The sequence below is a fragment of the Eptesicus fuscus genome, chromosome 15 (assembly GCF_027574615.1).
Source record: "Eptesicus fuscus isolate TK198812 chromosome 15, DD_ASM_mEF_20220401, whole genome shotgun sequence".
NCBI lineage: Eukaryota > Metazoa > Chordata > Mammalia > Chiroptera > Vespertilionidae > Eptesicus > Eptesicus fuscus.
Genome location: NC_072487.1, coordinates 70,333,124 through 70,345,472, shown reverse-complemented (window position 1 = coordinate 70,345,472; position 12,349 = coordinate 70,333,124). Strand labels below are relative to the sequence as shown.

Below are 12,349 nucleotides of genomic sequence, written 5' to 3'. Positions count from 1 at the left end.
ATTTTAGAAACCAATTTTTCCTAGAAACTTACCCAAGTGATTTAGTATTTATATTTTTTAAAGTTGTTTTACTGAAAGATTAAAGATTGTAGCTTCTATTAATATAATATTTCTAATCCCTATAAAGTAGCTTGGAAGGTTTTCCATTTTAAAGATGAGAAAACGGCAACTAAGAATTATATGTCTAAGGACATACAAGAAACTTGTGCCAGAACTAACTGGTTCAAAATCTTTGTATTTGTTTTTATTGACAATATGAGCCTTTTTTCATAGGCACCAGATGCTAATGTCAATTGCACCACTATTTACTGAGAGACCCTGTACTGGGGCCAGGGATTCAGATAGCAGCAAGACATGGACCTTGCCGTCAAGCCCACAGCCTGACCTGTGTGCCCTCCTTAATGGCAGTTGAGGCTCCAGCCTGCTTTGTCACTGCTTTCTGGAAAGAGACTTGAAAAGGTCTGTTTTCCAGCTCTGAGAAATTGGTCACTTGAGTAGTTCTGAGTATTCCTTGTTCAGCATACTATATGCAGCCAGAGGTTACTACGTTCTGTTAGATTCAGGCGACGCAGAGTGTCTCTGCTTCCCCTTGGGGAACACAGAGGAGGAGGCGACAGTTGTACTAGTGTGGTAAGCATAGCGAGGCAGAGACAAGCTGTTGTGGGGGTCAGGGGAGCCTGTGGGCCACGCAGAAAGTTTTCACTCTCAGCACGCCTGAAGGGATCGGTAGACTAGAGCCAGTCTGAGAATGGTTCTCCTCCATCCAGCATCTGGATGAAGTCCTCAGAGCCCACAATGCTGGGCCCAGTGGTACTTGTGAATTGGACCAGTACCAGCTGCCCTTTGTCCTGGACTGATGTGCTCTCTCTTCTTTGCACTAGGCTATGGAACACCATATGGCTACAGCACAGCTGCCCCTGCCTATGGTATGTACACCATCTTACTGGTTTCTCCTATTAGCGACTCTGTCACAGCAATCCCAAGCACAGTTTGTATCTAGGGTTTCTTTCAATTAATTGGAGGATCTCAGACCTATTCATTCTAGTGACCCAACTTAAATTCCCTTTGAAAATGCCACAACCTTGTGGTTCTGGGTTTGGTTGGAGTTGCTCTTCTCTCGCTTTGCCTGATTGAAGGACTGCTTGTTTCTAATTGCCTGTTTCTGACCATACTGAAATTAAGTATTTTAAGTAGTTCTTACAGCCAACTTATACTCCATTCAAAGGCTACTGAAGGGCCATATGCAGTTTCTAGCTTGGCTGCCTGCCAGTTATGTAGCTATACTTAAGTTTCTGGTTGGAAACTGAACTGTGGGTGATTGAAGTTAGGGATAGGAACTGCTCACTTCAAATTTGTAGCCATCATCCCTTTCCAGAAACCTGCTTTAGAGGTGGAGTCAACCGGTCCTAGAGAGGTGCTGGGCATCACCAGCAGTGTTATGTAAGTGTTTGCTGCAGAATGTCTGTAGTACATGTCAGAAAATCACAGGAGTGTCCCCTCTCCCTCCAAAAATAAAAAGTGAAAGCAAATGCAGAAGTGAACCTCAGTGGCCCTTTGGATAACTTTTGAATGAGGTTTATGTGGCAATGGAGGCAATAGGTTTGGAGTCAGTGATATGCTCTTAGACATTTTTCCTAACTCAGGTGCTACATGTTCTAGAATCAGCCATCTGCAGGATATTTGTCATTGAGAGAAGAAGGAAGCAAGTGTGTATGCTTGTGAGAGAGCGTGTGTGAGTGTGTGTCTCTGTGCAGCCCCTGCTGGGCACGCACGTTCACGAATGGGGAAGACCCCGAGTGTACGGCTGCTTGGGCTTTTGTTCTCTCCATGAGCCCCAAGGCCTTTCATTACACTTTTTCTCTTCATGCATCAGCTTTTCCATTTTTGTTTGGATGCAAATTATGGGTCCTTAAGACTGATAAATTGAACCTTCATTTGTTTCATAACTAGAAATAAGCACAAAGTGAACAGTTTGACCTCTTTCCCCATTAAGGTAGACAATTATATCCTGGAAAGATGTGGAAAAGCTGCAAGGGTCAAATGTGTGGGGTGAGTTTCTCCAAGGCCAAGTGCAGAGTCTGGAGTTACTTCCTTTACCTGAGTGTCCCCTCTGGTACACTCTGGTTGGGTCAAGGCTCCCCCAGATTCCCTTGTCCTCAGACCTGGGTGAGTAGGAAGTGGAGATTCATTTAAGAGAGTGCTTTCACCCAGAATTGCCTCTGAAGTCAAACTGTCCAGCTCCTTTTGATTCTGGATATCCTGACGACTGCCCTCGTCCTGTGAGTCAGGTCTGCCCAGTGCATCGGGCACGTCTGACTCACAAGCCTCACTAGAACGTGTCTGAGCGACAGAGCATCTGCCTCCTAGGGCAGGTCTCCTTCTGCGTCTTTCTTTTAGACTCAGTCAGTCTCACATTCTTTGTAAGATTTGCTAGAGCTCTGTTTTTCCCTTTAAAACACTTTTATATCTAGGCTCTAAGCTGCATTCATGTTTTTCCTCAGTATTTTTAATTTTTCTTTCTCGTTCCTCCCTTTTCTCTAACATTGTACTTTCACCCTGTGGCATCTGAGCCCCACTGCAGAAGGCTCTTCTCCTCCATGTGCCATATAACTGACTTCCAAAGCTGGTGAAATTGGATGCCCCCATTTTTCACATAAAAGATTTGTTTTTAAATGTTACTGTGATGCCAACCTACTAAAATGATGCTTTATTTTGGCTGTAAGGTAAATATGTCTTTTGGCCTTTGTAAAGCTGTTGCATGTGGGGTAATTTCCCTCTGATCATCTGGTGCTCTTGAATACCTGCTGTTGCTGCTTTGTGATTTCTCCATAGGTTAAAGATTAGAATAGAAATAGGAGCAGATTTCAAATCATGCTTGAGTATGCAGAAGTTTGTGAGGCCACAAGAACTCATTAATTACAAAATTAAGAAAGCAATTATTAATCTTTCCAGATTTGCCATGCCAATATTGGCAATAGCCATGAACAAGCTAAGCCCCTTGTCCCAACTCCACTTGGAACTGTCTTTCTGGGGACCTCAGGCCTGCAGAGAACGATGTGCTTTAAATGTTGACAATCCGTGTTTCTCCTGTAAAATGTGATTTGCCAAATGGAGAACCAATATGGATTTTTAGAATCACTTTAGAATATTAATCAATGGCATTGCCTTTGATCTTTAGCATTCATGACAGTTCATTCATATGAAATTGCCTTCTGAATATCATTCTTCCTGTGACTTAGCCATCTTAATTTGGAGTGGAGAATATTATCAAAATATTAAAAACAATTTAATTTGTGGGCCTCTTCCAAAACGGTGCATGTTGACTGACTAATCTGGAAAAGGTTAATGATAATAATTGTAAGATTTTTTTAACCTGGAACTTTTATTGGATTATCAGACTTATTTGGAGTCCTTTCCGTTTCTTTTCTCTGTAGGTTTACCCAAGAGAATGGTTCTGTTACCCGTTATGAAATTCCCAACATATCCTGTTCCCCACTACTCATTCTTTTAGCAAATGACAGAAGCTAATTCCTATTGAACAACAATACAGTACGATACAGAATGTTAGAAACAAAGCCTTTTTATCCTGCTTTCTTCGAACACATACTTGATCAAAATTATTTGTAAAGAACATCTTTCCTACTTTTTGATTTTAACAAATGCAAATTTAGTTCTCTAAAACTTGAAAACAAACAAAAAAAGAAACTAGTTCTGTGAAACGGTACCTCATTTCTGGAAAATAACTTATACCAGCCCTTCTGTTGTAGGGAAATAAGTCTAGCAGTTCAAAGTTTAAGAGGAGTATCAGATTATGTAAAATTAAATTTGTGAAGGATGTATAGTCTCAAACACTGATCACAAATAAACTGCTTTGTTGTACCCCAGAGTACTGCCTGGTTCCTGACATAGCCACTGATTCTAGCTGATTGACATGTATCTGCCCCAGGGCACTTTAAGTTGGGCTGTAGTAATTTTTTAAATACAATAGACTTTTCATTTTACTTTGTAAATATTGAAGTGTGTAATTAAAGCCAATAAAATATGGGTTTGAATATTGTTTTAGCTTATTATTTTTGATATGTTTTGGTATAAAATTATAAGGAACTGAAAACTAATAATAACTTAGCCCTAGAAACCCATCCATTTCTAAGCAAACTGCTAAAGTAAAACCACGGCGGTTGTGAGTCCCTTTGTGAGCCCTTCGTGCCCTGCTGTACAGGGGCTTCCCCATGATCCGGGGTGCTCTGTTCCCTGAGCTTAGCAAAATGATGGCACCACCCAGAGATGGGAAAGGAGGAATAGGATCATTTTAGTTTCAGAATTCCCAAGTTTAAAAAAATAATAAATTAATTGATCAGTCACCCTCTCTTGTTCTTGTGGCCTTCTTCACTCTGTAAGATACTGTGTTCACTCCCTGACTTTTTTCATGCAGATAGAAGATCAGCAATTTTTCTGGGATTCATTGAAGGGTCTTCTTTTCCTCTTCAATTACATCAGAATCTAAAGCAGCAACAGGGTCCCCATAAAAACTTGCTCTTCGATTGTCCCAGTTCTTGTTGAGTGCTGCTGTGAAAAGTGACAGGTTTCAGCCATGGGTCAGCATTTAGTTTTAAGACACCTGGTTAAGCTGGTGACAAATGATGACTGGGTATCATTGTGCTGTTCTGTAAAGGGTGCAGACCTAAGTCTTCCACTTGCATTCTCATCTTGTTTGGAAAGCCTATGATGTTACTAGAAAGGTAATGGTTTCATTAAGGTACTCACCCCCATGGAGGCAACAGTGTGGTCCCATGTTGGTATTTACAAGTTGCTATGTCTTAAAAATGTCCGTTTTTAGTATGAAATAGCTTTCTTCTTCCCTCTTAAATTCTGTTTTTTCAGAGTGGAACACTGCCCATCAGTGAGAATGGGCTTCACAAAATATGGCAAATTGATGTGCCAGATTCTTTGGGACCACTAAATGAGAGTGAAACGGGCGATTTAAGACAAATGTTCGTGTCACTTCTCAGACATCTGTTTATTACAGTGGTTGGTTTGTTACTTCTGCTCCTTGACCTTTTGTCTTATTAGTGGTGGGTGATTCTTTAATAAAACCTCATCACTTGCTAGAAATAGCTGTGAACTTATCATTCTCATCCTACGCATTAGTGGCTAGACGTAAACAGGAGGCCCATTTTGGCTGGGAGTTTTCATTTTTCATTGATTCGTTTTGCTGACCTATGGATGAAACAGAGCCATCACTGAGAAGAAAAAGCATGGCTGATAGTGTCCAATTTTTATTAAATATTTACAACAGTCCTCTTTGTCTTTGGAATACTATTAATTGGCAGCTGCAGCTGTATTGTCATTTGAAATTGATCATCAAATTTGCATTCCAAGTTGGAATCTCTCTGGAGATTTCTCTTTAGAAAATTCTTTAGAAGTAGCTGACTCAGCTTCATAGCTCGATCCCTGTATGATGGTGAAAAGGGAGCTGTGCTGTTTTCCAACATGATGGCAGTCATTTCAAATGGTTTCTACCAAGTCCTTTTTTTTTGTTTGTTTGTTGGAAGTTACTAACCATGTTGTAAACCTGCCCCGTTGCTGCACACTTTTACATTTCTCTGCTTTACTTAAAATAACAGAGCTGTCAGTCCTTTGTTAGAAGTGGTAACCATTGCAAGTTCAACTGTTTAAATTTTGTAATGAATTAAGTGTCCCCCCTTCTTTTGCCCTTCCCACCCTTCCATTTTGTAATGAAAATTCCACTTACAGCTGAAAGAGCAGAGAAATATAAATGAAGCTCTTGGCTTCACCAAATTCTGTGAAATTAACATAGAGTTTTGCTTCTCTGCTCTTTTCTCCACTGTAGGTGGTTTTTTCATTGAAAGCCCCTATTGCCAGCCTCTGAGCGTCGCACCATTTATTATTCACTTGGGCCCTCAAGATTTCTTCTCTGACTTCTAGAACCATCAGGTTGTCTGGCTTGAAATGGCAATTTCTATGTCTTGGTCTTAAGAGCAATGTGACCCCTGAGGCTTTCCAGCTCTCAGACACACCACTCTGGTACCTTCTTTTGGAAAGCAATGACTGAACATTTTAAAGAAGAGCAATACTTTACTCAAAGCCACGGTGTCTGTCCTAAAACTTTTCTTTGGAAACCTAGCAATATCTGTACTTGACTCCTCTAGTGTAGTCTCTTGTCAGGGAGTTTACAGACCAATGTAGAACTTAGAGTTAGTGTGTGAGCTGTGCTCTATCTTCTGACCGTTTTTAAACTTTTTTAGCATATAAATTGGGTAGTTGCATTCCTGACTGCGTCAGTCAGTGCTATCATAATTTCTCAGAGATAGGGGTTCTTGAAGCCATATTCTTTGCATGGAGGCTGGTGCCCAGCCGTGGATGTGGCCTGTAGCCTGTGCTTCTTCAGGCTCAGGAGCACCCCATCTCCTGTGCAAGGAAATGGTCCACTGGTTTCCCACATACCTCACGCAGACTTGCTGCCATGCCTGGTGCAGTGCAGTGCGGAGTCCTGAGGTCGTCTGTAGTCCTTTCCACCTGTTAACCCAGGGGACACAACCTGACAGATTGTCCTGGTATTAACCTTTTCTTCTTTTTTAAAAATTTGGGTGGATGTTTGAAAATCATAAATCAGTCAGTCACCATTATTAATTGAAGAGCTGGGAATACCTCTTTAATGTATTTTTAAAACTGGTGTTGGACCCTCTGTGTATTTCAGGTTAATACTTTTAAGCAGTTTTCAGCACGTTTATCTCACTTTATTCTCGTTCTCCTCGGACCTTCGTAGCCATATCACTTATATAAAATAGGCTGAGATATAGTGACTGTAAGCTGTGCTCTCAGTATACAAAGGTAAGCTCTTTTACTTTCTGATTAAAGAGAAAAGTAATTAAAAATGGATGAACACAACATGCATGCATATATTACAATCATATATGATGTATTTGATCTCTTAGGTCTTATAGCATCACATTTCCTTTAAAAAAATTTGTATGATCTAAATGTAAAATAATTATTTTCAGCGTTTGTTTTAATACCCTTGTTTTACTTTCTATTCAAGAGACATTTCACTTTTGCTGAGTTAAGTGTATGAGTGTAGAAACTTAAAATATAGCATATGTGAATTACACACACATACCTGTTTAAAGAAAAGAATTTGGTGGTAGAGTTCACCTAAGAAGATTTTAACATCAGGGCACTTTTGGCCAAAGTGCTGGAATTTCATAAGCAGCAAGGCTGGCAACAGTGCTGGTAGGATGCATTTATATGTAGCTGTTCACAAGCTGAGGATTGAAGTGCCAATTTCTCAAGGAGAAAAACTTCTCTGAGAAATGAAAATCTCTGATCTATGTTATATGCCCTAATGCAACAGCAGCAAGAAGCCATAAAAAAAAAAAAGCAATAGAAAATGAAAAAAACCAAAATATTAAGGTAACTATGGGAAAATATGTAATTGACTGAGTTAAGCTAACTATTTGCAGACCCAAGTTTGGCAAGACTCAGAATGGTAAATACCCAGGGTCCAAATAGATGTAAGGCAACTCACCTGTCTTTCTAGTTTAAGTAGCTAGATGATTTATTTCCCACCTCATTCAACCATCATGGAGTTCATTTAAAATATGTGAGGGTTAGGCCAAATATTTTAATAAGGATTTGCTTCGTTTAGTGTGTCCCATATATGCATTTCACATGTGTCAGATGTTCTGTGCTAAGGCTATGTTTTTATATATAGATTAAAATGAATTTTATGTTTCATATTTGTCTCTAAGTAGCAGTTTTCTTTTTATTACTAACTTGAAGGTTGCTAGAACAACTTCCTTTTCCATACAGAACCTGCATGCATGTTGAATGTGGCTTTCGCATCTATAAAAGGTTGTATGAGGTCTAGCTGACTAGTACCAAGTACTTCTAGTCCTGCTCAAGCAGCCGTGCCCATCATGTGACAGGTCCTTCTCTGGGTGTCAGCAAACAGCCCTGCCCAGTGGAAGTGCTTTAAGTCTGAGTCTCCTTGTTGATGGATTGGGCCTACTATAGATACCCTAGCTTGGGAGGCAAATCATGCGCTAGCAATGTCAAAAAATTATTAACTTATTTAATAGTTTATTTATGAACTAGAGGCCCAGTGCACGAATTCATGCATCAGTGAGGTCTCTCGGCCTGGCCTGCAGGATTGGGCCAAACTGGCTCTCTGACATCCCCCGAGGGGTCCCAGATTGTGAGAGGGCACAGGCCAGGCGGAGGGACCCCATTGGTGCATGATTGGGGCTGGGGAGGGACACAAGAGGTTGGCCAGCCAGGGAGGGACCATGGGAGGGCTCCAGGGCATGTTTGGCCTGTCTCGCTTAGTCCTGATCAGCCGGACCCTAGCAGCAAGCTAAACTACCGGTCAACTGTCTGCCCCCTGGTGGTCAGTGCACGTCATAGCAAGCGGTTGAGTGGCCTTAGCATATCATTAGCATATTGTGCTTTGTTTGGTTGAATGGACGACTGGACCTTAGCATATTAGGCTTTTATTATATAGGATTAATTATATGGGCCCTCTGACATCACAAAAATGAGCATCCAATGGAAATTCACTCATTTAAAATATTTCCCTGCCAATTTTGACAGCTCAAAACCAACTCTGGTTTATGTTCATGGACTTCTATCCAAGTAAGGGAACTGAATGAAATGAATGACGAATACCCCAGTCCTTTAAAAGCCAGTTTTTATAATAATAGCAAATAACAAACTGGCTAATTCAAATACCACATATTTTCTTTATGATAAATGAAGGGACTTTTACCCTTCTAACTATTCATGATTACTCGCCCGTTTCTTGGATCTTATTAATAACTGCAGTGGATGTAAATTTTCAGTGGTGAGTTAAGGGAATGAACTAAGGAGATTCCCTGTACCCCATTCCTAGCAGTTAGAATTCTAGCAACCTAGAGCCCTAAAAACCAGGGCTATTAAGAACAGTTATAGCTAAAAACAGCCCGCTCTCTGAATGGTCGTCCTATAACTGCCATTGAGCTCAACCCTGTACCTCCTTGCTGTGGTGGGGGGGTGGCTCTTTGTGGTCATCAGAACAGGAGAGGTTCTGTTTTATTCAGACTGGTACTGATGCCATGCCACCCAGTGACCATGGATTTCTCAGTGTTACCAGGAGGCCTGGAAGGGAGATGGGTGGTAAATGAATAAGAACCCCGGAGCCAAGAAAGTATCTCCCGCGGAGGTGAGTTTCTGTGTTAATGTGTCTCTCTAGTGCTTATGTACAGAGCTTAGAACTAGTACTTCTTATATAAGAATGAGTCCCTTCCTTTCCAATAGCATCTTCCAGAAAGGCAGTTTTAAGTCAAGAATTTGAGTTGAGTTAGTTTTAAGAATAGATATCCTTTCTCACATTATCATTTTAGGTAGGAGCTAACAGCTTCCATTGATGCTTGAAGCAGTCATCTTTGGGGATTTTTAAAATAGCATCATAATGCAAATTAGGTTATGTAAGCTTTACAGCACAGCTAGAAATAGGGAATAGAAACCTTGTGGGAATCTGGACCAAAGAATTTCTCTCCCTCCAGCAAATTGTTATGGGGCTTGGGAATTAGTTAATACACTAAAGTGCTTTGAGTAGTACCTGGCACGTAGTTAGTACTCAGGAACTGTTAACTGTCCTTCCCATGGTTGGCTGAGGTGACAAAGTATGTGAGGGAGGCAAGATTGTGCTGGCAGGTGGCTGAGAAGCAGGTGTGTGGCCTGCTCAAAGGGGAGCTGCGTTGGTTCCTTAGTGCTGACAGGGTTGGGGTGCGCCCAGGCTTTGGGAGAGGCCTATCCTAGCATCTGGGGGGTAGACAGGAAACACAAAGCACACACTTAGTGAGAGCTAGCGTGTGGGGGTCACTGCAGATCTTGCTGAATGAAAAGACTCACTTCTCTGCTGTGGTGGAGAAATCACTGGCCAGTCTGTTGCCGAGGTTCATAAATACTTGCTGTGGGATTTAAGTGTGCTTACAGAGGCTGAGCTTAGAATATCAACCTGCTGATTCCAGGTTTCTTACTAGTGATCAGTAAGAAAAAAGAGTGTGTTTGATTACCACTAGCCCCTGCATCCAGTGTTCAGAGTCACCAGTGCCTGGCAGGTAGAAAGCCAAATGTAAACCACAGAAAAGAAAGAGGAGTCCGGGTGGCATGCTCGGGCTGTTGACTCAGATGCCTCTCTGAATAGCATTCCTGCGCTTCTCTCTTCCAGTTTGTTTCAACACTTTGGAGGGGAAAAAAATCTGTAATCACTACATCAGGCCTTCCTTCTGTCTGTTAATTTTAGAAACAAACCTGTCCATCCATCATCCATTTATCTGTCTGTCTAGGCACAGTTGGCAAGTTGCATTTCAGCAAAAGGAAAAATGGGTAGATGATGATAGTGTTGGATTGAGTAAAGGATATGTGTCTTTCTGTCCATTTCTGGCCAGCATGTATCTATGGATGCCAGGAGCCTTTGAGGAAAGTTGAGCAGACGTGTCCCTGTTTGCTGGCAGATGAGTTAAGTGGAGAATACAGATTGAGTTCTGGGATGCTCTAAAGTTACAAAAACTGTGTAGACAAGGACTGGGTGTTACCTTTAAAGGCAAATAAGATAGATTTGCATTCTGTTCACGAGGATTTTCTTAAACCCGAGATATTTGTGTAACTAATGACCTGGTAGAAGTTAACTCCTTTCCTCAGCTATGGCTGTTTGGTGGCATCATTGCCTCATGGAGCCAAGGTTGAGGGTAGGCGTCTTTTTTGCCTAGACCAATCCGTATGTTAATTACTTGGTCCTTCTAAGGAGGGTCTTGGTCTTTCTTGGCAGAACTTTGCCATTTCTACAAACAAACTGCTGCTTCTGCTGGTGGGTAGGATGGAGATGGCCACCAGCTGCCAGGGCAGTTTAAGCGTCTGATAAGCATATCCTGGCTGGAGATGCAATGCAAGGTCCCAACTCATCCTTTTTGCTGCAGGATTAGCCTGGCTGCTGTGAGGACATTCTCTTACCACCACCTAGGAGCCCCGTCTCTCTCTGCTTTGTTTTAGTTTCTCCTGTTTTGATCCTTTTGTGTGATTTGGATGACTTTGTCAGCTAAATATCCCAGGTAAATAAATTAACAGTAGCCTTCAGATTAGGTCATTTTGGGCTGTGGGCAGCAGTAGTTTGAAGAAGCAGGAATGGAAGAAAGACCAAAGAAACATGCTAAAATTGGTATACAGTAAACCCTCAATTTAATGGACTTCGGATTTAATGGACACAATTTCCAGTCTGTATAAAAATGATTTTGGTTATAATTAAATTAACAGGGTTTTTTTTTGTTATTAATTCACTTATTTTTGACAATTTAGCAAATAGGCCGTATGTTGGAAAAACCACTGTAGTAATTTTGCTGGCATAAATGTTACATATTTACAACTATAGTCTACATAGTTAAATCCAAGTCACTGCTCGTAAACAATTTGGGCGAATGATTAGCACCTGATCACACCTCATCGCTCACGGTCATTGGTTCTGTGGTATGACTTTCTGCAGCAGGTTTAAGGTGTGCCAGATGATGTTCCCACGCCCCGGCCGTGTGCATTTGTTTACTTGCAGTGTCTGGTGAATGCATGCATTTACTACACCTACTCAGTATTAAATTTAAAATTACACTAATACATGTAGAAGACTTTTCTGTGAAATTAAAATTGTTCATGCATATTTAATTTTTATTACACAAACGTGTACATGAGTAAAAACAGGTAAGCTAAATTTGTCAAATTTTTAACATACACATTCAGAAACCCACTTTATTGTATAACGGGCTTTCAGCTTTAACGGAACACCCCGTGCTCGAATTAGTTAATTATATTGAAGGTTTACTGTATTGTGTGTGCCAGGCACCGGACATTCTTAATTCTCAGGCAACCTCAGGAGGTGGTATTACCTCTGTTTTACAGATGAAAAAAATGAGGCTGAGTTGAATGCTGGAGTCAAGAATGAAACCCAGCTCCCTTCAGTGCCAAAGCCTCTTTCAACTACACATGCTATGGCTTCACGTTTTGCACTCGGATGTCGAGTGTGATGTCGAGGTTAGCATCGGTAGCAGGAATCGAGAAAAAGCAAGCGAGTGCAAAGGGTTAAAAGTCTGGGGATGAAGGTGGGCAGCCGGTCAGGATTCAGGAAGGAGGTATGTGCAGTGGGCAGGGCCCAGAGGAGCTGGAAGGGCCTAAACAACCAGCCGGGGCCTTGCAGGATCTTTTGAGCTCTCAGGCTTAGAAGCCACCCTCGTCTCCTGGGCTGGAGTATAGGCTCTCTGTCTTGATCAAATTTTAGACAAGATATCCTGGCTGAAAATAGAGCTGT

General features: G+C 41.4%; 1 protein-coding gene across 6 annotated transcripts in view; it reads left to right on the top strand.

Annotated features, from left to right (window-relative positions):
- STRBP (spermatid perinuclear RNA binding protein) overlaps window positions 1-12,349 on the top strand; it is a 137,234-nt gene that overhangs the window by 118,410 nt on the left and 6,475 nt on the right. For 3 of the 6 annotated variants that reach the window (XM_054727496.1, XM_054727495.1, XM_054727497.1), the window contains one exon: window positions 882-926. The exons of 1 other annotated variant lie outside the window; for it this stretch is intronic. In XM_054727496.1, the coding sequence (XP_054583471.1) occupies window positions 882-926 (45 nt within the window). Of the gene's footprint in view, window positions 1-881; window positions 927-3,434; window positions 4,047-6,718; window positions 6,734-12,349 lie in introns of those variants that run through there. 2 more of the 6 variants (XM_054727501.1, XM_054727500.1) reach the window with 2 other exon arrangements.